This window comes from Electrona antarctica (genome assembly GCF_951216825.1).
Source record: "Electrona antarctica genome assembly, chromosome: 17".
In the NCBI taxonomy this organism is placed as follows: Eukaryota; Metazoa; Chordata; class Actinopteri; order Myctophiformes; family Myctophidae; genus Electrona; species Electrona antarctica.
The window spans coordinates 35,049,594-35,075,702 of record NC_136798.1 but is presented as its reverse complement, the minus strand read 5'-3'; the positions used below and the strand labels follow the sequence as shown (position 1 = coordinate 35,075,702).

General features: G+C 42.5%; 2 protein-coding genes across 2 annotated transcripts; one reads left to right on the top strand and one right to left on the bottom strand.

Annotated features, from left to right (window-relative positions):
- Window positions 1-244: 244 nt before the first annotated feature.
- LOC306941580 (cysteine-rich venom protein TEL1-like) lies at window positions 245-3,729 on the bottom strand. Its single transcript, XM_079527119.1, has 8 exons — window positions 3,627-3,729; window positions 3,424-3,485; window positions 3,006-3,103; window positions 2,780-2,876; window positions 2,419-2,567; window positions 1,775-1,869; window positions 1,179-1,261; window positions 245-847 (listed from the first exon to the last, which is right to left on the bottom strand). The coding sequence occupies exons 2-8, from the start codon at window positions 3,482-3,484 to the stop codon at window positions 732-734; spliced, it is 699 nt and encodes a 232-aa protein (XP_079383245.1). The 5' UTR covers window position 3,485; window positions 3,627-3,729; the 3' UTR covers window positions 245-731.
- A 12,202-nt stretch (window positions 3,730-15,931) lies between these two features.
- LOC306940678 (cysteine-rich venom protein-like) lies at window positions 15,932-22,218 on the top strand. The gene is made up of 8 exons (XM_079525794.1): window positions 15,932-16,007; window positions 18,653-18,728; window positions 19,478-19,569; window positions 19,963-20,053; window positions 20,571-20,695; window positions 21,031-21,131; window positions 21,326-21,411; window positions 21,658-22,218. The coding sequence occupies exons 1-8, from the start codon at window positions 15,966-15,968 to the stop codon at window positions 21,783-21,785; spliced, it is 741 nt and encodes a 246-aa protein (XP_079381920.1). The 5' UTR covers window positions 15,932-15,965; the 3' UTR covers window positions 21,786-22,218.
- Window positions 22,219-26,109: the final 3,891 nt, after the last annotated feature.

Below are 26,109 nucleotides of genomic sequence, written 5' to 3'. Positions count from 1 at the left end.
CCAGCACCACCGGTGGGCTCTGCTGTTTATGTTCCCCATCGGGGGTTATTGTATATCTATCTCCCTGCTCTTAATGTTTTATGTTGTTGCTTAATCTTGCCGAGCAGGGAGAAATCCAGCAGAGCCGAACGCCAAGTCAAATATCATATGCACACTCATTACTCATTCTGTAATAAATATTGGTAAATCTATTTGTGAGTTGTCTGACTGAAATTGTTTTCAGGCAAGAAGAAGAAAGTCAGTATTGTAATGCTCAATCGATAAATGCTGTTTTATTTTCTGAAAGCACAAGAATGATATTTCCATTATACAGTAGAGCAATGGTTCAAGTAGAGAAATAAGTTCAAGGTCTCCCCTTAACTCCAAAAGTGTACAGTGGGTCCATTTGGGTCCATTTGTACACAGTTGCAGACCTGTAAGGGTCAACTTAGACCCCCTAAAATAACCAAGGGAGTCCCTGGAATGCACTTTCCACACTACAAGCTCAAACAGCTGAAGTATAAAATACGATGGTAAAACCGCTTTTGATGCTGCATTAACTAATTCAAGGACCCCTGGGGGTCCTCAGACCCCATTTTGAGAAGCGGTGGTATATGCGTACACGTACAGTATGATAGAGACAGAAAGACAGAGAGACAGATAGTATGATAGCCATATAGGTTTGCATAATAAAGAATGTCATTGAATGTGGATTAAATCGTGTTTCTTGTGGAGTCGGCGTGGGCAGGCGTTTAGATGATCTCCCCACTCTTGCACTTGCAGGAGGCCTCGCACTTGTCTTTTTTGCACCCCCAAGCCCCCAGCTCAGCACAGTTGTTCCACTTATCGTTATAGTTACATGGGTTGGCTGATAGAGAGAGAGAGAGAGAGAGAGAGAGAGAGTGAGTAACAGGAGTGTTCATGTATATCTACTATAGCTCTTTATTAAACAGAACAAACATTTTCAGGTCGGGATACCAATTTGATCTAATCAGAATAGAGAACTAATAGAAGTCAGGATGCAGATTAAACAACTGAAATGGGAAGTGGTGACACAAAGCAACCAAAATTGGAACTGGAACCCCATAAAAACGAAGCTGATGATAAATGGGTACTTGTTCTGATTGGCCTTTTTTTTCCAGAATAAAGTGTTTTACCTAATTTTAACAAAAGAAGAAAAGAAAATCGCGGTCACTTACTGCACAGCTTGTCATCACAGTCGTTGGGACAGTCACCACAAGCTGGTCCAGCCTTGTAGGGGTGAGTGTACTGGTAGTTACCGCTGAAATGAGGGAAACAACATCAAATACTAAACATCATCTGATGAGACAGTGTCCATCTCATGTCCATCTACACTAGTGGTTCCAAACCTTTACAGGATCAGGACCAACTAGGAAAATCTTGCTAATGTTTGGCGATTTTCAACTACTTGCTTCTCTTCTTTTTTCTCTCTCCTGCGTACCACTAGAGGGGGCATCACGTACCACTAGAGGGGGCATCACGTACCACTAGAGGGGGCATCACGTACCGCCGGTGGGAACCATAGGTTGGGAACCACTGCTCTATTGCAAGTGTTAACTAGTCTGGCTAATAAGCCAGACTCAAATCACACTACTGTACTGTACTGTACTGTACTGTACTGTACTGTACTGTACTGTACTGTACTGTACTGTACTGTACTGTACTGTACTGTACTGTACTGTACTGTGTACTGTACTGTATTTGGAGTTTAGGTATAGGGAAGCATGCAGGTCAGACACAGATATTTGTACAGTGTTGGGACAGTAGTACTTACGGTGAACAGTACTGACACACATAGATGTATTTGTACTTGGCGTCGGGGCAGTGAGCCATGGCACATCCTATCTGGTTGGAGCGATACCACACAACCTGTAGAACACACACACACACACACACACACACACACACACACACACACACACACACACACACACACACACACACACACACAGTCACACACACACACACACACACACACACACACACACACACACACACACACACACACACACACACACACACACACACACACACACACACACACACACACACACACACACACACACACACACACACACACACACACTTTACCATATAATAGTGCAGTGTTTCTCAAACCTTTTCATACCAAGGACCCCTAAATCGACATTCATTAGCATTCATTCCCCATAAGAGAAGATTTGTATGACGGTTCTAGCAGTGATTCTCAACCATTTTCATTTCAAGCACCCCTAGTTGGGCTACGGACCCCCCATTTAATGGCATTTTTCTCTCTGGGACCCCAATTTATATCGTAAAATCAATGACAATTTAACTCTGAGAGTGTACAAATGGAACCAAACGGACCCTTTAGGGTCACCCATTTAGGAGGGGACCCCCTTTTCAAGGACCCCTGGGGGAACCAGCACAGTAGTGTACCTGTGTGAAGTGTCCCACTGTTTCTCCATCGACAGAGCCCTCCCCGTACTTCCAGTCCTTCACCTCATCGTACCACATCTGGATCTTATCGGCCCATGAGCTCTCTGTATGGCTGTGGCCCATGGCTATGTTCTCACCACAACCACTGGCTAGAGAGAGACAGACAGACAGACAGACAGACAGACAGACAGGGAGGGAGGGAGAGTTTGAAAACATGACTAATTTGACAAGAAACCATATAGACCAGTTTTACACCAGCGGTCCAGCTGGAACCACCAGTGGTCCTTGAGGGTGGTTACAGGTGGTCCCCTTGAGCTAAATGATAAAAAAAAAGAACCCTTGTAGTTCTTAAACTCCTTACTGCTGATTGTCCTGTCCGCGGCGTTGCTGTGTTTCAAGGCACACTGTGACTTGTCGGCCCATCTCTGAGCATTGGCAGCAGCTTCCTCACTCCACGACTGAGAGAACGAGAGGACATGAGAGGATGTGTGTTTACTATAGCACAATGATAACAGTATGCATGTTTTACATGATATGAGCGATGATGTCATTAAAGATGTCAGATCAAAGCTCCAGTACTGTCTTACCATCTTCAGCATGTTGCTGGCGGTAGGCTTCACACCTCTTCTCAGCTCGTTGTGTCTGTTCACGATGTATGCCTTGTCAGCTTCGGTCATCTCTACACCTACATGAACACACCAGAAAGACCCCAAAAATATATAACAATATATAATATCCCACGATTTTGTAACCCATTTTTCACTCTGTGCCAATTGCCTAAGCTGTAATCCTGGGTGCTACTCTCCCTCTGCCAACCTGGGGAGAGCCCTGAACTGAGCTCATGCTTCCTTCAATGCATGAGGAGTGAGCAGGCCGCCTCGTATCACCTGACAGTGGGGACTATGTAAAGTGCCTTGGATAAAGGCACTATATAAATGCACCATTTACCAGGTAATAAGGGAGCATACGGTAGTATGGAATCAGTAATAAGGTTGATTTTCTTACCTTCAGCTTCAGTTCCAGCCAGGACAGCAAAAAGCACTGTGAGAACAATGTACACCTTCATCCTGTGTGAAAACCATAAGAAAACATCATGTTCTGAGTAGACAGACAGACAGACCAAGGACCAAAGGAGCAAATTGTACAAAATGAATGTACTTTTAGGCTAATGATGGAAAGATGATCCGCTGAAAGTAGACAAAACTTACCTCCAATAGTTGTGTGTCCTTTCAGATGAAATAACGACTGCTGTTGAATGGTATCGGCTGGTCTTATGGTGGTGGTGGTATTTATATCCTTACATTATTAGGACATTAGGTGTGTCTGTGTGTGTCTGTGTTGGCATAGATAAACAGCCAGGGCATGCAGTATGTACTTTAGTGTCACATGAATCATCATGTGCCAATATACAGTGATCAAACAATGCTGTGGAACTGTGGTCAACATCAATTAGTTTTATTCTTTAAACATGTGTAAACAGGCGAGTTCAGGGCTGTACTGTAGGTACTCTGTTGAAATCAATTGGATATTGGGAGGCTATGTGGATATAGGATGACAAGATGTCACCCTTTGCGTGGGACAGTCCCTTATTTACAAGACTTGTCAGGCGTCCCACAAATTGAGACCCTGTCCCACATTGTGACTGGCAGACATCAGTGCCCCCTGGGCCCCCACTAAAATCGACTATGGCTAAAGCTGCTCAGCTCAGCTGCTGTTACTGTTTCAATTCCATGCCAGTATCAAACAACACTGTGAGAGCCTACACCTTGTCGCAGACACATTTAATCCGGAGCGATTAACAGTATTAAAAGCTTTAAAGTTTAGGTAAACACAAGGTAATGAAATGCACGGAGACATGAAAACCATGAGCAAACATCCTGTTAAAAATGTGTTTAGTTTATCTTCTGTGCGTTGACTGGATACTCCCAACATTGTGAAGTTGGACGGTTGGACGGTGAGTCGGCCACGTTTGTGTCTTAACCGGCCACGTACAGTATGTTGGACTGTTGGTACGTCGGACTAACGTATGCCCACCGTGTTAACCGGGGGGACCGGGCTTTTGTGGCCCGTGTACCTTTTCCCTGGAATGCCAGTCGCTTTAAAAAACACATCTGTATGTTACGTTTTTTCTAGGGAGCCCCTGAGTGGCCATGGTAATACAAATAAATGGTCTCGTCCGGACAAGATGTATGGCCACTCAGGGGCTCCGTACTACACCATGCAACTCAAAATGACATAATAAAAAAATAAACATAAAACCAGCTATAGCCTAATACAAATGAATCATCTGTCTGTCAGCATGACATTCTCACAGACGTAATCTAATTTATGCCATGTGTGCGTTACTTTAAGCCTCCCAATATCCAATTGATTTCAACGGAGTAGCTACAGTAGATTGTCACGCCACCTGTCTAGACGGGTGAGACAGTTTGAAGAATAAAACAAACTGACATTCACCACAGTTCCTGAACATTGTTTGATTATGCCGCAAAATAAATAAGTTGGCATGTTGTACTACTGTACTTGGCACAATATGATGTGATGTTTGTAAAGTATACAATACATGGGTGTTTGTCTATGAAAACACTGAAACACAACCCTAAGGCTAATCATATAATGATTTAGGAGATGGATGGATGGCTGCCTGGCTGGCTGTCTGTCTCCGTCCGTCTGTCCGTCCGTCCGGGACTTTGAACAGGATGTTTCTTTATGGTTTTCAGATTCAGATTCACAGAGCATGAATAAAAACCACAGTACTGGTATAAATATAAGGAGCAAACTTTAGCCTGCAGTACGATGGCCAACTGGCCAAGCAATGTAATGATGTGAAATGTGAAAGGGATTTCAGGGAGGTCATGACGAAGGCCATGGCCGTCGTTGCCCCTCAGTTTGACACACACACAATTATGATTAGCCTATATCTCAAATAATTGTGATCAGGTGATTATGTAATGATAGTGACAGGTCTATCAACAGGTTTGAATGGAGAGGTTAGATGAGAACAAGTGCAAACTAACTAAATATGAAAGGGGGGGGGGGGGGGGGGGGGTGGTGTAGTCCTACACTTGCCATGTTGGGGACCAAACAGTTGCAAACAAATCAATTAGTTCTACGCCAACAATTATTTACAGTTCGATACAAGGTCTGCTAAGAGGATTTATAGCCAAGAAAGCCTATATCGCTTGTTTCCACTGCGGTCCTTCATACTCAATTCATCAAAACATTTAATGACACAAATATACAGTACTATAGACCAGGCGCATAGCGTGGATCAAATGATAGACTGGGCAAATTAGCATTGCGGGGGGCGGGGGTAGCGCATCTCCGGCCGATAGGTGTTAACGATTTTGCCGACGTGGGGGACCATTTAAAACAAAGGCGGCTTGCATGCTGTAGTTTGCTACTAAACAGAAAAATCTGAATCCCCCCACCGCCCCCCCCCCCCTTTTTTCCCCTCACTGTATATGTTTCTTTTCCCTTTTTACCTCTATGATGAATTCCTGTTCTGTTCTTTGACTATATAGAAGTGTCTATTTGTACGTCTCTAAATGTTTTGATGAATTGAACATGGTGGACCCTCTTGTAAACAAGTGTAATGCTTAATTGGGTCGTTTGTATTGAGTTTGTGCTTGAAATGTACTGCCATCTTTTGTTGTTGTTCTTGTTTTTTCGCCCCCTCTCTTTGAAGTTAGACTGGGCCAGCTCTAAACTGACTGGGCCACGGCCTGTGTGGCCCAATGGACCTACGCCGGTGCTATAGATGCATTTCCACTTTCCAGACAACGTCACGCTGATAAGAACCTGTATGCCCGCGCTGGTTGGGGACAAAAGAAACATTAGGCTCAATGTAAAAGTCTATGGTCACAGCACTGGCGTGTAAAAATGCACCCCAACAAACTTTCAGAGGCTGTTTTCCTCCTAGTGTGGAAGAAGGAGGTTTAGGGTGGATGTTTCCTGTGATCTCCCGCTCTTGAAATATATACCGGGATTTATGTTGTGTCAACTTGTGTGTAAACAGTAATACTGATTCTCAAAGAATTTGTCCCCCAAACCCCACCTCCAGTCGCCGAGGGAGCGCTTCCTATGATCACGGCTTCTTGATCGCGCAGCTGTAGCCCCTCAAACTATAATTTATGCTCCGCCGACGTGCAAATAAGTGTTGCACACAGAGAACGGCCGAGAACAGCAGACCTCCAAGCTCACACAGTGCGCACGACGTGACGCGATGTGAGCTTGTATGTCGCGGCGTGCAATACTGTTGGAGGGGTGAAGTATATATCTGTCTAGAGTGCGTTTCACCCTAAGGTTTCACCAGCCAACACACAAGAGGAGGTTGAATGAACTGAAACGAACGCACCCCAAAACAACAGGTTTGGGGATCTGTTGGAAATTGATTACATGCGTTTACAGTTTACCTTTAAAGGCCATCTCTGGTCTGGCCCCATCATATATAAGGACACTGTGCCCTCTGGTGGCCATGTGTTTTAGAGGTTTTTTTACGCATGGGTTTTTACTTGTTTCCATGCTTTCTGTGGTACTTGTAATATAAGATAATTATAGGCCAATAGCCCTGGCCAGTGTTATGTCCAAAGTACTTGAGACAATTCTACTGAGTAGATTAGAGAGGTCAATTTTGTCTGCTGATAATCAATTTGGCTTTAAAAGAAAACATGGCACTGATTTGTGTATTTTTGCTCTCAAAGAGATCTGGTGGTAGGCAGAACTCTACAATGTTTGTTTCTTTCATTGATGCTTCCCGGGCATTTGATCGCATTAATCATGAAAAGCTTTTTTCTAAACTGATACAAAGAGGGGTCCCCAGGTTCTTAGTCAGAATCCTGGTGTTCTGGTATGCTCACCAGACCATGAGTGTAAAATGGGGGAAGTCAATGTCTGCTCCCTTTCATGTGATCAATGGTGTCCGTCAAGGGGGAATTTTTTCTCCTTTTCTTTTTAATGTTTATATGAATGACTTATCATTGTCTTTAAATACATGTGGTACAGGGTGTAGGGTTGGTGACTCACTAATTAACCACCTGATGTATGCAGATGATTTTGTCATTTTCAGTCCAACCACCTGATGTATGCAGATGATTTTGTCATTTTCAGTCCGTATAGTGCTGGTCTCCAACAGCTTCTGGAAGTATGCTCACAGTATGGTCTTGATTTTAATATAAAACACAATGCTAATAAAAGTAAAATAATGATAATCCGAAGTAGGGAAGACAGACATTCAGCCTTTCCTGACTTCCATCTGGCTGGCACTGCTCTTAGTGTGTGCAGCGAGATCACTTATTTGGGCCATATCATCTCTGATGATCTCTCAGATGACAAGGACATCTATAGACAGCGACGGAAGCTGTATGCCCAAGCAAACATGCTGTGTCGCAAATTTAGCATGTGCTCGGTTCCTGTGAAGATATCGCTCTTTAGATCCTTCTGTACACCGCTGTATACTGCACACCTATGGTGCCGCTATAGACAAAGCAGCATCAGAAGACTCACAGTGGCCTATAATGATTGTATGAGGCTGCTGTTGAGAGTGCCAAGAAGCTCCAGTGCTAGCCAGATGTTTGTTAGTGTCGGAGTACCTACCTGCTCTGCTGTACTACGTAACCTTATGTACAGATTCATGTGTAGGGCATCTGAGTCAATAAACGACATCATTGCTGTAATAACGGACCCTACACGCAGTTCACTCAGGTTCTCATCGATACTGTGGAACCACTGGCGCACATGTCTGTATGTCAGAAACTGAACAGTGTGGGATATGTGCATATATGTACCTTTTTATTTATTTTTATTTTTGTATTTACTGTTATATTGTATTGTTTGTGATATGGATCCTCCTGGGTCTGAAATAAAGATCGATTGATTGATATACCGGTATCTCTGACCTACTCCATCCATTATTATGTACCAAAGTGAAATTTGAGGTCCTCAGACAAAGCTCTCCTAGACATCACAGGAGATCAGGCTTGCAGAGTCTGTGCCCCGGTTCAAATCCCTCCTGAAAACTCACTTTTATAAAGTAGCTTTTATCCCCCAAATGTATTAACCTAATTATTATTATTATTATTATTATTATTATTATTATTATTATTATTATTATTATTATTATTATTATTATTATTATTATTATTATTATTATTATTATTATTATTATTATTATTATTATTATTAAAGGACCAAGCAGTCCTGAAAGGACTTGGTCCTTTTTTGGAATTGCTATTTCTTTTCTTCCGCCAAAAATAGCAGTTCTGGCTGAACCGTGCAGTCGGTTTTCGCGAAATTTGGAGATATGAGCATGAGGGTTTTAGCATGAGGGCCATGCCAAACGGTGAGGATGCGAAGCCCACAACCATTGGCTATATTGAAAATGCAAACTTTGACCAGGCATAGCTCATGAACCGTTTGACCGTCGGCAATGAAACCTCGACACACATATGCGTCTCCTCATGCCGAACAAGTTCCGTGCTGTTACTTTTGACCTCTGACCTCTAGATCACCTGCCATTTTGAATTATATGAAAATCAATTCAAATGCATCTCCTCCCAGGATATTTGATCAAAATGCACGAAAACTTCTACACGTGAACTTTGGACCTATACGGACATGGGAAAGTCCGTATAGGTGAAAAAATGAAGGTTTTATGAGCCAATGAAAATTGCCGGAATTGTAGTGCCTGTGGCTTTGCTGACCTCTGCTGGTCTAAAGTGCCTCACCTGTCAATCACCTGAGATTTCTGGCTGCCACACCCTTAGTCAGCTGTTCTTGATTAGTTGCAGGCTATATAAGTGGACCTGTGGCCAGCAGCTCATTGTCTCCCAAACTGAACATTTGTGTTCCCTTTTTGTTGTGGTTATTAGTGAAGTTTCAGATGGGCTGGTCATAAGTATTCTTGTCAATCAGTCCCTGTTTTGCAATGCAGGATTTTAAATAAATGTGTAATATCTTTGTAAACTTTTGATCTGACTTTGTGTCCTTTTATGTTAGCCCTTGGTTGAGCCAAGTTTAAAGGGCCTTAACAATGCTAGAAACTGATTTGTTTAGTGAGAAACATGTATAAAGAACTTGATCCTGATCAAATCAGGTTCTTTACTCATGAATAGATTATTTGATGTTGTACAACAGTGATTTTGAAACAAAGACTGATTTGGACACCTGGCCTTTCAGTTCAGGTTTTTTGTGTCCTGAAAGGATTCCCTTGCATGGATGGTTCTTGTACCGGATGGTACCCAATCCAGACCTGGCGAGCCGACCTGGAACTCTGAACCCCCCTCCACCCACAAATGTGGTAATCTGGTTCTCCAAATTGGAGAAAGAGACTGCTTTCCCTGAACTGAACTGGGACTTTTCAAGTCATCAACTTAAAGTGGGCCCCATTTGTTTGTTTTTCATGAATGTTCAAAGCTGTTTATTTTCTCTGAAGTTTAATAATAATTTTTCAGTTAACCTTTAATCCCTGTTTCAGACTCATTTCATTGGTTTTCACTCATTGAGCTCCTCATCCGAATCTGGTATATTTTCTGGTTTATACGCAGTCAATTCATAAATCTTTATACCCACCTTATCATTAGTTATCCTTGTGCAACTTGCTACAAAAACACTAAATGATTTTGCTTGTTAGCTCGGTAGGTAGAGCTCTTGCCTTTGCAACACATGCAAGGTCATGGGTTCAAATCTGGGCACCGCCAACTCTGTGTATGAGTCTTCAAGAACCTGTACCTGCCCCCCACTATAAAAAACCGACCCTGTCACAATTCCATGGTCTTTTTCTCAAGTTTAGTCTTCCATGTTTCTTGTGCATATTATTGTTATTGCCTTCCTGCTTGGACCGGCCTTATCCGATCATTTTCTAGTTATTATTAAAACTATTTTTAATAGTTACTATTTTCTTCTTTGAAGAAAGAAGCTATTTCCTCCAAATAACCATCTGACTATCCAATTGATTTCAACAGAGTAGCTACATTAGATTGTCAGCTGTCTACTACTTTGCTCTGGACATTGTTGGATTATGCTGCTAAATAAATACGTTGGCATGATGATCTACTACTGTCCATCATCCTTGATAGATGTGGCACTAAAGTACACACCTGGGTGTTTGTCTATGAAAACACTGTGACAGACACACCCTTAAAGCTAATAATGTAAGGATATAAATGACCGACCACCACCACAAAAGACCAGCCAAACATCAGCAGGTATTTCATCTGAAAGGAGTCAAGGACACTGATGTATATTTGTATGCACCAAGTGACCCAATGTGTCTTTGTAGCAGTGATGGTCGAGAGTGGAAGAAAGGCAGGCAAGGCAGGTTCTAGTCGTCACATCTGATCAGTTTTATTTAACAGACTTACTCAGTACAAGGCTCCCACGGGCAGAAAGCCCTGTGGAATACAGTGGAGTCACATCATAGCTAATCAGTGTGAACACTCAGAAAGTTCACAGCATCGCAGTATTTTCTAACTTCCAGATCCCGCCTCCCTCGAAACAGGATCTTCCGGTGAAGGAGGAGGGACACATGGCATGCAGCTCATGTGTCACTCTATACGTTTTATACCAAATAGGACTAATTCAATATCTATACTATATATGAAGTATACAGAACACATGTAATGAAATAGTTCAAACTGTATTGTTAACCAGTCTATATGATTAAGCACAAATACTCAGTAGAACCAGACAGTGGCCCTGTGGTTAGAGTGTCCGCCCTGAAACTGGGAGGTCGGGGTTTGATCCCCGGCCGGGTCATACCAAAGACTGTAAAAATGGGACCCAATGCCTTCCTGCTTGGCACTCAGCATGAAAGGGTTGGATTGGGGGTCAAATCTACTAATCAAATGATTCCCGAGCGCGGCGCACGCTGCAGCTCACCGCTCCTTGGCTGTGGCTCAACCGCTCCAAGAGATGGGTCAAATGCGGAGGACAAAATTCACTGCGGTAACGTGTGTGACAAATCGTATGACTTTGACTTTAGAATCATGTCTTTTCTGAAGGAGAGCAGAGAGCTCTCTGTACACACACAGCTGTTAGTTTGCAGCTTGAGATAGGAGCTGTTCCTATCCTGATTAGGGACTGTCCCCCGACCCCCCCTGGGGTGTCTAGCAGCATTCTTAACAAAGGCTTGTCTTTACAGCCTAATTGTAAATAACTCTAAGCAGTTTACTCTTCTGTGTGTCACCACAGTATTGCACGTCTCAACTTACAGTTTGTCCTGTGCACAGTCAGTGTGTCAACTGTCTATAAAGTGAGAGCGGACGTAGAACACGCACATCAACAGGCTGGGTGCTGGGCTAAAGAAACTCCAGTAGGTATTGGATGGAGCCCGCACACCATGGGTATAAGAAAGACGTTCTTTATTGAAAATTCTGACAACGTTTCGATCTATTTGATCTTCATCAGGTCATGTGAACATACACAAAAGTTTGTACTTTTATATTCAGGGAGTGCCCCCATTAAACAATCAGAACACCACATTTTGGTGCCCCTCCCATCACTACAGGTGTGACATGTCACCCCTGAGTGAGTGGGTGGGGACCCAGACATTGATGTAAAAATAAACTGTTCAGACACTTTAGTGCACCAATTAAAAACAATTTTAAACCATTTTAAAAAACATACATGTATATTTATACTCATTTCACCAATACATCAAATAAAGATCTCACAAATCCTACTAGGTCTGTGGGCTTTTACATTTCCAATGTTTTTCCTTGTGTATGAAACAAGAAAATGATGAAGAACAATCATGATAAACAACAAAGGAAACTACGGCCAGAAATACATGCAACAACATATGTACCAGGTTGGATTTGTTCAACGCAGGAAGCCACCTTTTAAAGCTTAGAAAAATATATTTTTTAGAAAAATATATTTTAGAACCATATTTTTACTTTTTAAATTAAAAGTCAGTTGGAGAAGTAGAGCTTCACTCCAAGCAAACCAAAAATAGTTTTCTACAGAAAGTGTCTAATTTCATCTTCCTGGTTTAAGCCCCTCGGCATCATGGTTTGAAGAGTATGAATGTGGTAACTTTCTCTTTTTAATAAGAGGTTATCAATGTTACCTCCCCTTCTTGGAGTTTTAACATGTTCTATGCCAATGTATCTCAGGGAGGAGACACTATGTTGTGCTTCAGCAAAGTGTAAGGCCACTGGACTGCGTTGATCCCTGGTGCGTATGTTGCTCCGGTGTTCAGCAATCCTGGTTTTGAGAGCTCTGGTGGTCTTTCCTACATAGGCGAGACCACAGGGACATGATATTAGATACACAACGTTGTTTTGATTACAGGTAATGAGCCCTCTAATTTTTATTTTCTTCCCTGTGTGAGGATGGTTATAGGTGGTGCACTTAGTAGTGAAATTACACTGTGTGCAGGCTCCACATCTATAGTTCCCATCTGGGACATCTAGAAAAGTACCTTTTCTTAGGGGAGGTAGATCTGATTTCACCAATACATTTCTCAAATTTGGAGGACGTTTGTATACCACCCTAGGGGAATCTTTAAACACCTTACCTACTTGTGGGTCTGTACTTACTATATGCCAATGTTTTTTAATTATGCTCTCGAGTTCCTTGCCCACAGGAGAGTACTGCAGGAAACAACATGCACTAGTGTCAGTTGGTTTTGCCTGTCTTTTTGTGAGACACTCTTCCTGCGTGATATCCATATACTTGTCTCTGGCTGATTTTATCCACTGTTCTGGGTAACCCTTTTGCCTAAATCTCAAATCTAGTTCGTCTGCTTGTTTTTTGAAAACAGCCTCATCGCTGCAGATTCTGCGGATCCGACTATACTGGCTGATTGGTAGACTTTTCTTTAGATGAGTAGGGTGGAAGGAATCGGCCTGTAGATAGGAACACTTGTCTGTTTTCTTTCTATAGAGGTCAGTGGCAAACCCATTACCCTTTCTCTTTATGAGTATATCCAGAAAATTGATTTCCTGCAGGTCATGACAGATAGTAAATTTTAGGTGTTCATGACAACTGTTCAAATAGGTAAAGAACTCCATAAGAGTGTTCTCAGGACCTTGCCATATCAAGAATACATCATCTACATAACGTTTCCATAGTTTAATGTGTTTTTGAAAAGGATTTTCTGTGTTAGACACAAACTTTTCCTCAAACAGTGCAACGTAGAGGGAACTGAATTGGGGGCTCATTTTGCTTCCCATAGAGGTCCCCTTACGCTGAACATAGTGAGTATCTTGAAACATGAAGACATTTTTCTTCAAAACTATTTCAGCCAGCTCCCTAATACACTTGGTACTGGGTAGAACATCAGGGTCTCTTTGACTAAGGAAATGTGTGAGGGCTTCTAACCCCCCCTGGTGGTCAACATTGGTAAACAAACTTTCTATGTCCATTGTTACAAGGATATAGTTGTTTTGATCTAGATCATGGATGGATTTCAAGATGTTAATCATATCCATAGAGTCACGTACATATGACGGTAAAGCAGTGGCATATGGTTTTAGAAAATAATCAACAAAACTCGAAATCTTTTCAGTAAGAGAATCTATGGCTGAGACTATAGGTTTCCCCGGTGGGTTATCCAATCTTTTATGGATTTTGGGCAGAGTATAGAAAACAGACATAACAGGATGATCTACTTTCATGTACTCATACTCTTTCTTCGTGGTCTCCCCACTTTCAAATAAAGTTTTTAATGTTTCGTCAATTTCTTTTTTGAAGACAGGGGTGGGGTCTCTATTAAATTTTTCATAAAAGATAGTATTCGCCAGTTGCTTATGTATTTCCTTTTCATAATCAGTGCGATTTAGAATACCCTCTACGTTGCACTGTTTGAGGAAAAGTTTGTGTCTAACACAGAAAATCCTTTTCAAAAACACATTAAACTATGGAAACGTTATGTAGATGATGTATTCTTGATATGGCAAGGTCCTGAGAACACTCTTATGGAGTTCTTTACCTATTTGAACAGTTGTCATGAACACCTAAAATTTACTATCTGTCATGACCTGCAGGAAATCAATTTTCTGGATATACTCATAAAGAGAAAGGGTAATGGGTTTGCCACTGACCTCTATAGAAAGAAAACAGAAGTGTTCCTATCTACAGGCCGATTCCTTCCACCCTACTCATCTAAAGAAAAGTCTACCAATCAGCCAGTATAGTCGGATCCGCAGAATCTGCAGCGATGAGGCTGTTTTCAAAAAACAAGCAGACGAACTAGATTTGAGATTTAGGCAAAAGGGTTACCCAGAACAGTGGATAAAATCAGCCAGAGACAAGTATATGGATATCACGCAGGAAGAGTGTCTCACAAAAAGACAGGCAAAACCAACTGACACTAGTGCATGTTGTTTCCTGCAGTACTCTCCTGTGGGCAAGGAACTCGAGAGCATAATTAAAAAACATTGGCATATAGTAAGTACAGACCCACAAGTAGGTAAGGTGTTTAAAGATTCCCCTAGGGTGGTATACAAACGTCCTCCAAATTTGAGAAATTTATTGGTGAAATCAGATCTACCTCCCCTAAGAAAAGGTACTTTTCTAGATGTCCCAGATGGGAACTATAGATGTGGAGCCTGCACACAGTGTAATTTCACTACTAAGTGCACCACCTATAACCATCCTCACACAGGGAAGAAAATAAAAATTAGAGGGCTCATTACCTGTAATCAAAACAACGTTGTGTATCTAATATCATGTCCCTGTGGTCTCGCCTATGTAGGAAAGACCACCAGAGCTCTCAAAACCAGGATTGCTGAACACCGGAGCAACATACGCACCAGGGATCAACGCAGTCCAGTGGCCTTACACTTTGCTGAAGCACAACATAGTGTCTCCTCCCTGAGATACATTGGCATAGAACATGTTAAAACTCCAAGAAGGGGAGGTAACATTGATAACCTTTTATTAAGAAGAGAAAGTTACTACATTCATACTCTTCAAACCATGATGCCGAGGGGCTTAAACCAGGAAGATGAAATTAGACACTTTCTGTAGAAAACTATTTTTGGTTTGCTTGGAGTGAAGCTCTACTTCTCCAACTGACTTTTAATTTAAAAAGTAAAAATATGGTTCTAAAATATATTTTTCTAAAAAATATATTTTTCTAAGCTTTAAAAGGTGGCCTCCTGCGTTGAACAAATCCAACCTGGTACATATGTTGTTGCATGTATTTCTGGCCGTAGTTTCCTTTGTTGTTTATCATGATTGTTCTTCATCATTTTCTTGTTTCACACACAAGGAAAAACATTGGAAATGTAAAAGCCCACAGACCTAGTAGGATTTGTGAGATCTTTATTTGATGTATTGGTGAAATGAGTATAAATATACATGTATGTTTTTTAAAATGGTTTTAAATTGTTTTTAATTGGTGCACTAAAGTGTCTGAACAGTTTATTTTTACATCAATGTCTGGGTCCCCACCCACTCACTCAGGGGTGACGTGTCACACCTGTAGTGATGGGAGGGGCACCAAAATGTGGTGTTCTGATTGGTTAATGGGGGCACTCCCTGAATATAAAAGTACAAACTTTTGTGTATGTTCACATGACCTGAAGATCAAATAGTCCATGTTCATACCAGATCCATCAACACACTTCAAACTACTGGAGGTAAGCTTATACCATCTCATCTTTTCCATCTGCTTGATCACATGCATTTTTTCTGTTTTGTCTCATTGTTGTAAATGGTAAATGGTAAATGGTGCATTTATATAGCGCCTTTATCCAAGGCGCTTTACATAGATTGTGCATTACATTCACCCATTCACACACACATTCATACACCGATTGCGGCGGAAGCCATGCAAGGTACCAACCAGCACATCGGGAGCAATTTAGGGTTCAGTGTCTTGCCCAATAGTCCGGTAGCTTAGCGAAATTATGTGGACGCGGCGGACAAAAGCGCCAACATTTTTCCACATGCTCTCCATAACCATACGTTTCATTTTGAAAGGGGGGCCACGTCATCAAGATGTCAGAAGGCGGCCATCTTGGCGTTCAAAGATGGACGCCATGTAATATCTATAAGTGCTGCTATCTCGGCTTCTAAGCCACTTAGAAGGTCAATCGTGGTGTCAATATCTGGGTCAAGGAATGCAATAAGGTCATTGAGAATATCACTAGATGTTTATTTGTGCCAATATCAAATAAATACGGTCATTCTAGCAACATTTACATAATCTTTAACTTCAAATTATCTGTCACAGTTACAACTGCAAAGAGCTGTGCAATTCCAGTGTGCCTTCTGACATGAGCATCTTGCACCACAACCCTTTTTACAACTGCACTTTACCAGTTCATTGCAGGCTTTTGACGCCATAGGTAGAGTGCTCCACACAGGAAGCCAGACCTGGTTGTCGACATCCAATGTCCATCCCCATCCTTCTGGACTGGGTGTTGGCTGCTGGGCCAGTTCAGACGTGGCCCAGATCCCAGACTGGTATAAAACTCGCTTCACGTGCTGCAGCAGTGAATCTTGTGTTGGTGGAATGTGTTCCATCGTTTTGTTCTTCTGGCAGAACCATTCTCGCCGTGCTTCATTGACAGATTCCAAATCACTTGTTTTGTCATACATGATTACTGTAAAGCGCTCAAGAAGCTGAAAGTTTTGGGCATCTATGGTCACATTAGTGTATGGATTTTCTGTCATGTAGGTGAAGGCCTGGGTGACCTCAGGGTAGGAATTCCAAGCCGCCCATGCTGACTTCTTCCCTTTCCCATCGAATGCTGATGTTGTGTCACAGCCTGTGTAACAGTGGAAGACCGGAAGTGCTGTGGACTTGTCTTTGCCCAGAGCATGGCAGATGGTGTTTATATGAACATTGGTGTAGTTTTTGCCAGTGCCAAAAGCGACCCAGATGTCTGCAGCTGGATACTTGGTGAACAGGGCATGGAACTTACCGATGAGGATAACAACAACATCCGTATCCACAGTGCGTATCAAGCAGGTAGAACAGCCATGTACCAGGGCATCAAGCAGGTGAATCACTATCCTGCATGTCTGCCTCTTCATGGTTACATGGCAGCATGTAGTGGCTAATGTCTGTGCCAACCACTGTGATGCCAGATGTAATGAAGACCAAAAACTACACCAATGTTCATATAAACACCATCTGCCATGCTCTGGGCAAAGACAAGTCCACAGCACTTCCGGTCGTCCACTGTTACACAGGCTGTGACACAACATCAGCATTCGGTGGGAAAGGGAAGAAGTCAGCATGGGTGGCTTGGAATTCCTACCCTGAGGTCACCCAGGCCTTCACCTACATGACAGAAAATCCATACACTAATGTGACCATAGATGCCCAACACTTTCAGCTTCTTGAGCGCTTTACAGTCATGTATGACAAAACAAGTGATTTGGAATCTGTCAATGAAGCACGGCGAGAATGGTTCTGCCAGAAGAACAAAACGATGGAACACATTCCACCAACACAAGATTCACTGCTGCAGCACGTGAAGCGAGTTGTATACCAGTCTGGGATCTGGGCCACGTCTGAACTGGCCCAGCAGCCAACACCCAGTCCAGAAGGATGGGGATGGACATTGGATGTCGACAACCAGGTCTGGCTTCCTGTGTGGAGCACTCTACCTATGGCGTCAAAAGCCTGCAATGAACTGGTAAAGTGCGGTTGTAAAAAGGGTTGTGGTACAAGATGCTCATGTCAGAAGGCACACTGGAATTGCACAGCTCTTTGCAGTTGTAATTGTGACAGATAATTTGAAGATTATGTAAATATGTTGCTAGAATGACCGTATTTATTTGATATTGGCACAAATAAACATCTAGTGATATTCTCAATGACCTTATTGCATTCCTTGACCCAGATAATTTATATTTTGACACCAAGATTGACCTAAGTGGCTTAGAAGCCGAGATAGCGGCACTTATAGATATTACATGGCGGCCATCTTTGAACGCCAAGATGGCCGCCTTCTGACATCTTCATGACGTGGCCCCCCCTTCCAAAATGAAACGTATGTTATGGAGAGCATGTGGAAAAATGTTGCCGCTTTTGTCCACCGCGTCCACATTTTGCTAAAATATGGCCTTAAGCTGCCGGGCTACAAGGACACTTCGACATGTAGCCAGGAGGAGCCGGGATTCGAACCGCCGACCCATGGATCATTGGACAACCTGCTCTACCTCTTGAGCCACAGTCGCCCCGTTGTTGTTGTTGGCTTTAATAATGAACAATACATTGTTTTCCATTATTATCATCAGCATCATTTGTTCATGAAAATGTTTTTCACAGAAGATGAAGGCGTACATTGCTCTCACGGTGGTCTTTGCTCTGCTGGTTGGAACTGAAGTGAAACCAGCAGCTGGGGGTAAGACAAAACAATTCAACTTTTGTCTTGATTACTGAATAAAAGGGTATCTTTGAAAAACAAACAAAAGGACCCGCACACTGTTGGAAACTTGGGGCGCCTATGTTTTCATTTCCACTAACAACAATGTAATACACGTCCTGGATGCCCCTAGGGGCCAACTCATTCAGTAGCGCAGCTCTGTTTTTGAGATTATTGAACATCCATCCATCCATCCATCCATCCATCTTATCCGTAGTCGGGTCACGGGGCAACAGCTCCACCAGAGTGCTCCAGACTTCCATCTCCAGAGCAACATTAGTGACTTCCTCCTGGGGGATCCTGAGACGTTCCAAGGCCAGTGAGTCGATGTGTTTCCTCCAACTGTGCCTTGGTCTGCCCCGGGGTCTCCTCCCAGTGGGACGTGTGTCGAGGACCTCCCTGGAGACACCCGAGAGGCATCCTAACCAGATACCCAAACCACCTTCTGCGTCCTCCCCTCACTCGTGATATTATTGAACAAACAATTGTAATGATTATTATCAGAATATAGAGCATTTTGTGAACACCTATTTTAACAAAAAATAAGAAACCGTAACCACCGTACGCATGGTGTCACATCTGTTCAAATAGCACATGTGGTCCAGATCACAGCAGCACTTGAACTTAGCCTGCCGTGGCAGATTTGTCTGGTTTTCCAGGCTACACTTGAACAAGCCTAGCATTTCACCCAAACTTTATGGGTCTCTCTGGTGCGTTTGTGTTCATAGGCGTGACGGACGCTGAGAAGGAGGAGATTGTGAACAAGCACAACGCACTGAGAAGAGGCGTGCAGCCTACCGCCAGGAACATGCTGAAGATGGTAAGACACTATACTGGAGCTTTTATGCGATATGACATATTCAACGACACCGCTCATATTAATGTAGAACACATGCAGCTGCATACCAGTTTAATACATTCCGCACCGCCGGTTTGGTTAGGGTTTAGGGTAGGGTGTCGGACTCATGACTGTTGGACTGTTAGTACGTCGGAAAACAAACATGCACGGGAACTCACAGGACAGATACACAGTGATACTGTAGATACACACATACATTAAACGGTAACCAGAAAAGAGAGAAAAATTATATACAGTATATATATATATATTACAAAGTGACTTTCAGGGAATATAAGATATCTAATTAGTAATTAATATTTCCATTGGGGTCCCTCAGTGTGTGTGTAATGTCCTGTTCTCTTGTTCTCACAGATGTGGAATGAGGAAGCTGCTGCCAACGCTCAGAGACATGCCGACAAGTGTGTCACAAAACGCAGCACCGGCGAGGAAAGGATAATCAGCAGTAAGACCCCTTTAACATTATTAATAACAATAATAATAATAATAATGGTAATAATATACATATACATGTTATTTAATATAACATGAATTTTTCCATCACGCAAGTATGTGTGATAAATTAGGGTTGCCAACTGTACCTTGAAATACGGAATCGTCCCTTATTTGGAAACTAAAAGGAATGGCTCTTATTGTGTCCGGGTATAGCTCAGTCGGTAGAGCTCTCGCCAGGCGGGAGTGCCTGGCGAGTGCCCAGGAGTGGGCACTGCCTATACTCTGGGTATGCTTGAAATGCTGTAAGCACTATTCCTTATTGCTGATTATTAGTAGGCCTATTAGTATTATTAATTTGGATCGAAAGTGCTTGGGAGGGACAGCAAATAAACAAAACAAAACGTTTTCATGCAAACGTTTTCTGGTTATCATTAAAATTAATGCAGATCAAGCATTGGCGGGAATCAATCAACAGATTGATTGACTCTCTCTCTCTTCCCCCCCCCCCCCCCCCCCCCCCCCTCCAGCCGGTGGTTGTGGTGAGAACATGTTCCTGTCCAGTAACGAGCTGTCATGGACCGTTGCTACCCAGCACTGGTACAATGAGGTGAAGAACTTTGAGCACGGGGAGGGATCTGTCAATGGAAAACAGGTACACACAAGAAATCCTCACGTTTCATATTCTCTCTGTGTGTGCGTGCGTGTGTGCGTTGGCCCGATCGGCGTGAAACTGTGCATGCATACACTCACTGTAGGCCAGAGCAGAGGCCTGTTATAGCGCCACCAGGAGACAGATTTCTGTTAAACACATATATTGGATATTACTCCTATACTGGTCCAAACATCACGTGAATTGGTACCCGTTATCTCTATAGTCATGTTATCAAGAGCGACCCATCCGATTTGTCATATTTCATCCTGATTGGCTATAAGACTAATACTTGGCCTGGCCGGATTCTAGTTTAAACCGTTGTGTGTGTTTCACAGGTGGTGTCGTACAACTCCAACCAGGTCGGCTGTGCCATGACTCACTGCCCCGACGCAGATTCCCCGTACAAATACTACTACGTCTGTCAGTACTGTCCTGCGTAAGTACTCCACCATGTACTACACACACATCACTGGTTCTCAACGTCATTACAATTAAACATGCTCTGACAATGCACATGGCCCACCCATCTGACCACTTAACATTACATGGCAGTCGAAAGACCATGGTTTCACGCTTTCAAGATGTTCAAAATAGGCCGTTTAATATCTGATGTTCTGTCTCACTTTGCAGCGGTAATGTGGGTGGAATGGGTGAGCCCTACAAGCTCGGACCATCTTGCGGTGACTGTCCCGAAGCCTGTGACGACAAGCTGTGCAGTAAGTCACCAAAATATTATAGAGGGTTTAAGACTGAAGAAGAGCAGTGTGCTTGCAAACGTCACTTTTCTGGTGGATGCTACAATAAAGTCTTAGACGGGAGCTACGGTGTGCAAACTCATCTTTTTGCCTGCATGTTGAAGTTCTAATGGTATGTGGATGTGTGACCTACTTTGATACAACAACATCACCATCAACTTAATGACCAATGATGTTATTCTGTGTGTGTCTCTCTCTCTCTCTCAGCCAACCCATGTCCTCATAAGGATCAGTTTAGCAACTGTCCTTCTATGACAAAGATGTGGGGCTGCAGTCGCGAGCCCATCGCAGCCTGGTGCCAGGCCTCCTGCAAGTGCACCACTGAGATCATCTAAACGCCTGATCATATTCCTTATTATGCAAACCTATATGGCTATCATACTATCTGTCTCTATCATACTGTATATGTACGCATATACCACTGGTTCTCAAAATGAGGTCTGGGGAACCCCAGGGGTCCTTGGGGGGGTTCCAGGGGTTCCCCAGCTAAATTAGTTAAATAGTATTCAAATGTGTTTGATCACTTTGTATACTTCAGCTATTCGAACATAGCAGAGCTACTGTACTAGCTCAAAGGATCGCAATGTGATGTGTTTTGAGCTCGGCTCCAGTTGGGATATTTTAGGAAAAAAAACTGCACCTACATATTTTAATTCCTTGACATGAAAATGTTTGAGAACCACTGGCATATACTCTATGTACTGTTTATCAATGGAGATATCACTCTATGCTTTTAGAAAATAAAGTAGCATTTATAGAGCATTACAATACTGACTTTCTCACCTTTTTTACTATGTTCACACTGGCAGACCAAATAAGATATACGTCAAACGTTTTTGAATAGAATTCAAATATTTTCAAATTTCCTTGCAGTGCCTGTTGTTGGAGTTGAATCTCTGTTGGAGACTCCATATTCCTGACTACAATTAATGTCCAATAAGACACATTGTACAAGATAGACGAGTTCTAATTGTGCTTAGCAAAATCCCTATGGGTTACAAAATTGTGAGGGGAAACTGCATGTAAAAGATATATAAACACGATTCAATATATTCTGTGCACAATACACGTGAGAGTATAATGAGAGTTACTCACTGCATGTGTAGCCTTAGCCTACCTTTACAATGAATTAATTAAAATGTACATTTACTCCTATTGCACAAAATGTCCTTCAGTTAAACCTTTGAGGTTGAAATGTTCAGAAAAGGCTGAGCAACCCTGAGAGTATTTGTTAGCAAAGGGATACATACATTGTCTCTCCAAATAAGCCTTCCAATGGGCTATATGCACGCCATTTTGGAAAGAACTTGGGCCGCTTCCCTATTTCCCGATGATACTAATGAAGGCTCTGTTCCATTCTGGTCAAACACGGGTGCTGCTATTGTGGATGTTTGCTCACTGAAAACACTCTGCTACACCAGTGGGTCTAAGGTGTTTTTTTACACGAGAACGGTGTTCATAAGAAACGGCAAAATAAAGTATCGTTTGCTGTGGTCCGTTTAGACGAGAATGGTGTTTTCAGGAGTTGAAAACGCAACAAAGTGAAACCACCTCCCAGAGTGGAAATCTTTGAGAACGCCGTTTTATCCCTTCTCCGTGTAAACAGGCAAAACGGTGAATCCGCAAAACTTATGACATCATGGCTCACGTTGGCTCGCAGCGCATATATTATTACATTGATGCAGAGCCATATAATTATGATATAATGGAGTTCCTGAACAAGCCTCCCTCCTCGCCTACAAAGCGCTGCTCATCAGCGATGGTGAATGTAAAACCATGATGTAAATAAAATGCCTTAATTGTGATAGGTGGCAGCCGCGGCAGCAGCGTTTATGTAGCCTAATGTATTATAAAATATATAACCATCCCATGGCGCGCTCTGCCTGCATGCTCTGGGCTGTCTGTCAGCCTCTCTGTCACCTGCGTTATAGAAAGCAGACAGCGAGCGACGGCCACAACCACGTTGTGTTCTGATTTGTTATAGATTTGTAATGTTCTATTTTCTATATGCCTACTAACTATTCTCCAACACATTTCCCAATGGAAATGGAGAAATATACGGTATTGTTTACTGTCGTGTCTCTTTAGTTTCTAGAGAGACTTTAATGGTCACAGATCAATATTATTAAAATTCTTTTTTTTAACATCCAATATTCAGCTATAATGTAACATTAATGTTGAATAGCAAAATAGAATAGCGTTTTCATAAAGTGTGTGTTCTCGTCTAAAGGGTCAATAAAATATGAGAACGCAACGGGACTTTGCCGTTTTAGCTGGAGATGGTCGCCGTGTAAAAGCAGTCTAAAAGTGTCCTTGAGTGAGTTCCAAATGGCCCTGTATGGGTGTGAAGCTCTGAAAGTGTACAAATGGACCCGTAAGGCCCAGGGTCCTTTTGGTTCCATTTGTATGGGGGTCCTTGAAATTAAAAGGTTTGAGAACCACTGCACAATAACTGGAACAGAGCCTTAATTAGTATCAGCCGTAACACCTGTGAAGGAAGTAGGGAAGGGGCCCGGAAGCTTAAGGACTATTTAAAGAGGACGGGAAGCGAAGACCATATGGTGGACTCCATGTTGCTCCCTGGAAGGAAAGAAACATGCACAGTTGCAGTTGTACATGACAAATCATAGATATGGCACAAATGGCCCAGCAGATGGCGTGATGCCACAGAAAGGAGAGATGCTTGTACATATGTCATACCAACATTACTGTCTGTGATGATCCATGCTGGAACTTACTTATCCACTTGCTGTTAAAACGTATAATATAAAAGGTAAAATGCAATGACGTGACATGATATACAAACATCTCTCCTTTCAGTGGCATCATGCCATCTGCTGGGCCATTTGTGCCATATGTCATGTACAACTTCCTGGTCTCAACCGTGCATGTTTCTTTCCTTCCAGGGAGCAACATGGAGTCCACCGTACGGTCTTCACTTCCCGTTCTCTTTAAATAGTCCTTGCCCGGAAGCAAGGATAGTCTAAGAAGGATGAGACGCGAAGACCGTACGGGCGACGCCATGTTGCTTTGGAAGGAAAGAAACATGCGCAGTTGAGACCAAGGAAGCTGAACGCGGAAGTGTTGGCTGCATATAGCCCATTGCGCATGTTTCTTTCCTTCCAAAGCAACATGGCGTCGCCCGTACGGTCTTCGCGTCTCATCCTTCTTAGACTATCCTTGCCCGGAAGTAGGAAGTACTTATAAGAGTATTTGTGTGCATATGGGGTCGCTGAGGGGGCGCTTGTTTTACAGGTTAGGGTTAGGCATAGCTTTTGTGAGGCTAAACCCGCCGGCGCTGTAAAACAAGCGTCCCATATCAGCGCCCATCGAAACCCAGGCTCTGCAAAAAAGAAACTCCTGTGTGCATGTAGCCCATTGACTACAGTAGATTGTCACATGACTCAGCTGTTTAGACTGTAAGCCTGTGAATATGACATAATGGCCTTATCGCCATTATTTGTATGACAATTACTCGTCAAGTATAAATGTCATGATGTGACAGCACTAGACGTGTTTGAAGAATAAAAACTCCAGTTTCTCTGGCCCTCAGTAGATCGTCCCGTAACCTGACCTCACCTGTTTAGAAGTGGTTACAATAAAACTAACTGACGTTGACCTATAGTTCCTCTGGGCATTGTTTGATTATTCTGCAAAATGAAGATGTGGCAAATCTTAATACTTTATTTGGCAATTGTGTGACAGTAAATACACACAGGCACTAGGTGGGTGTTTATGTATGGGTTTTTATTCTGTTCATCTTCTGTACCCACCGGACTGATACATTGTGGGGAAAAACAGTGAAATGGTGGAAAGGATTTCAGTTTGGACTTTTACTTTATAGTTGCGTCATTTCCAGAACTTCTGTGACCGCAGAGAGTGGAGGCTGGTGTCTGAGTGGATTCGTTGATTTTTTAGTCGACTAAACCTTTTGGCAGGCCGTCATGGCGTTGCAAGAAATGCCTGATTCATACTCGACTGTGTGCCGAAGATATCTACAAGCTCACAGCTATTTTCGGAGAGTGACACCTGCACACAACCAAACATGAAGTTTTAGTCGACAGAATTATCACTGCTGCAAAATAACTAACTTGTAATGTTAGTTGTAATGTAAATAACACAACTTGGTAAAGGAACACCTGACATAATAAGCAAGTTAGTGAGACTGAATCAATGTGTTTGCAATGCTATGAAACAACTTTAAGCGACTTAAAGGCTTTTATTAATTATCTTATCTGTAGGGTCATTTCAGTTTAGAAATGTGTTTGTCATTTCAGCATCTAATTGGGCTTTGTGTGCACCACAGACAGGGTTTATAAAATATTGGTTATAATAAATTGTCTAACTACTACAAATGTCAACAATGCATCTACACAGTTAATAAGCATCCTATAAGTGCCTTAACGGCAAATGAATGGTTGTTAATATTAACAATGCCATTATAAAACGGTCATATACTACAAATCAGGTTAAGTTGTTAATTAAATGCGTGTTAAGATTGTGACACCGTGAAATTAAAACAAAGTTGGGCCAACTCATAAGGAAACAAACTTCAGGAGGTGGAGTTGGTTCAGATTTCAATTCTCAGTTCTTAACTTTAAGTTGCACCAACTGACAATTTCACATTGTAGCAACTTTAAATCCTTAAAGTTGCATTTT

Coding starts and splice junctions, on each gene's coding strand:
- LOC306941580 (XM_079527119.1), bottom strand. CDS start 3,484: ATGAAGGTGTACATTGTTCTCACAGTGCTTTTTGCTGTCCTGGCTGGA. Junction 1,870..2,418: donor CAGTGGGACACTTCACACAG/GTACACTACTGT, acceptor TGTGTTCTACAG/GTTGTGTGGTATCGCTCCAA. Junction 848..1,178: donor CTGTGATGACAAGCTGTGCA/GTAAGTGACCGC, acceptor TCTCTCTATCAG/CCAACCCATGTAACTATAAC.
- LOC306940678 (XM_079525794.1), top strand. CDS start 15,966: ATGTTCATACCAGATCCATCAACACACTTCAAACTACTGGAG. Junction 21,132..21,325: donor GTCTGTCAGTACTGTCCTGC/GTAAGTACTCCA, acceptor CTCACTTTGCAG/CGGTAATGTGGGTGGAATGG. Junction 21,412..21,657: donor CTGTGACGACAAGCTGTGCA/GTAAGTCACCAA, acceptor TCTCTCTCTCAG/CCAACCCATGTCCTCATAAG.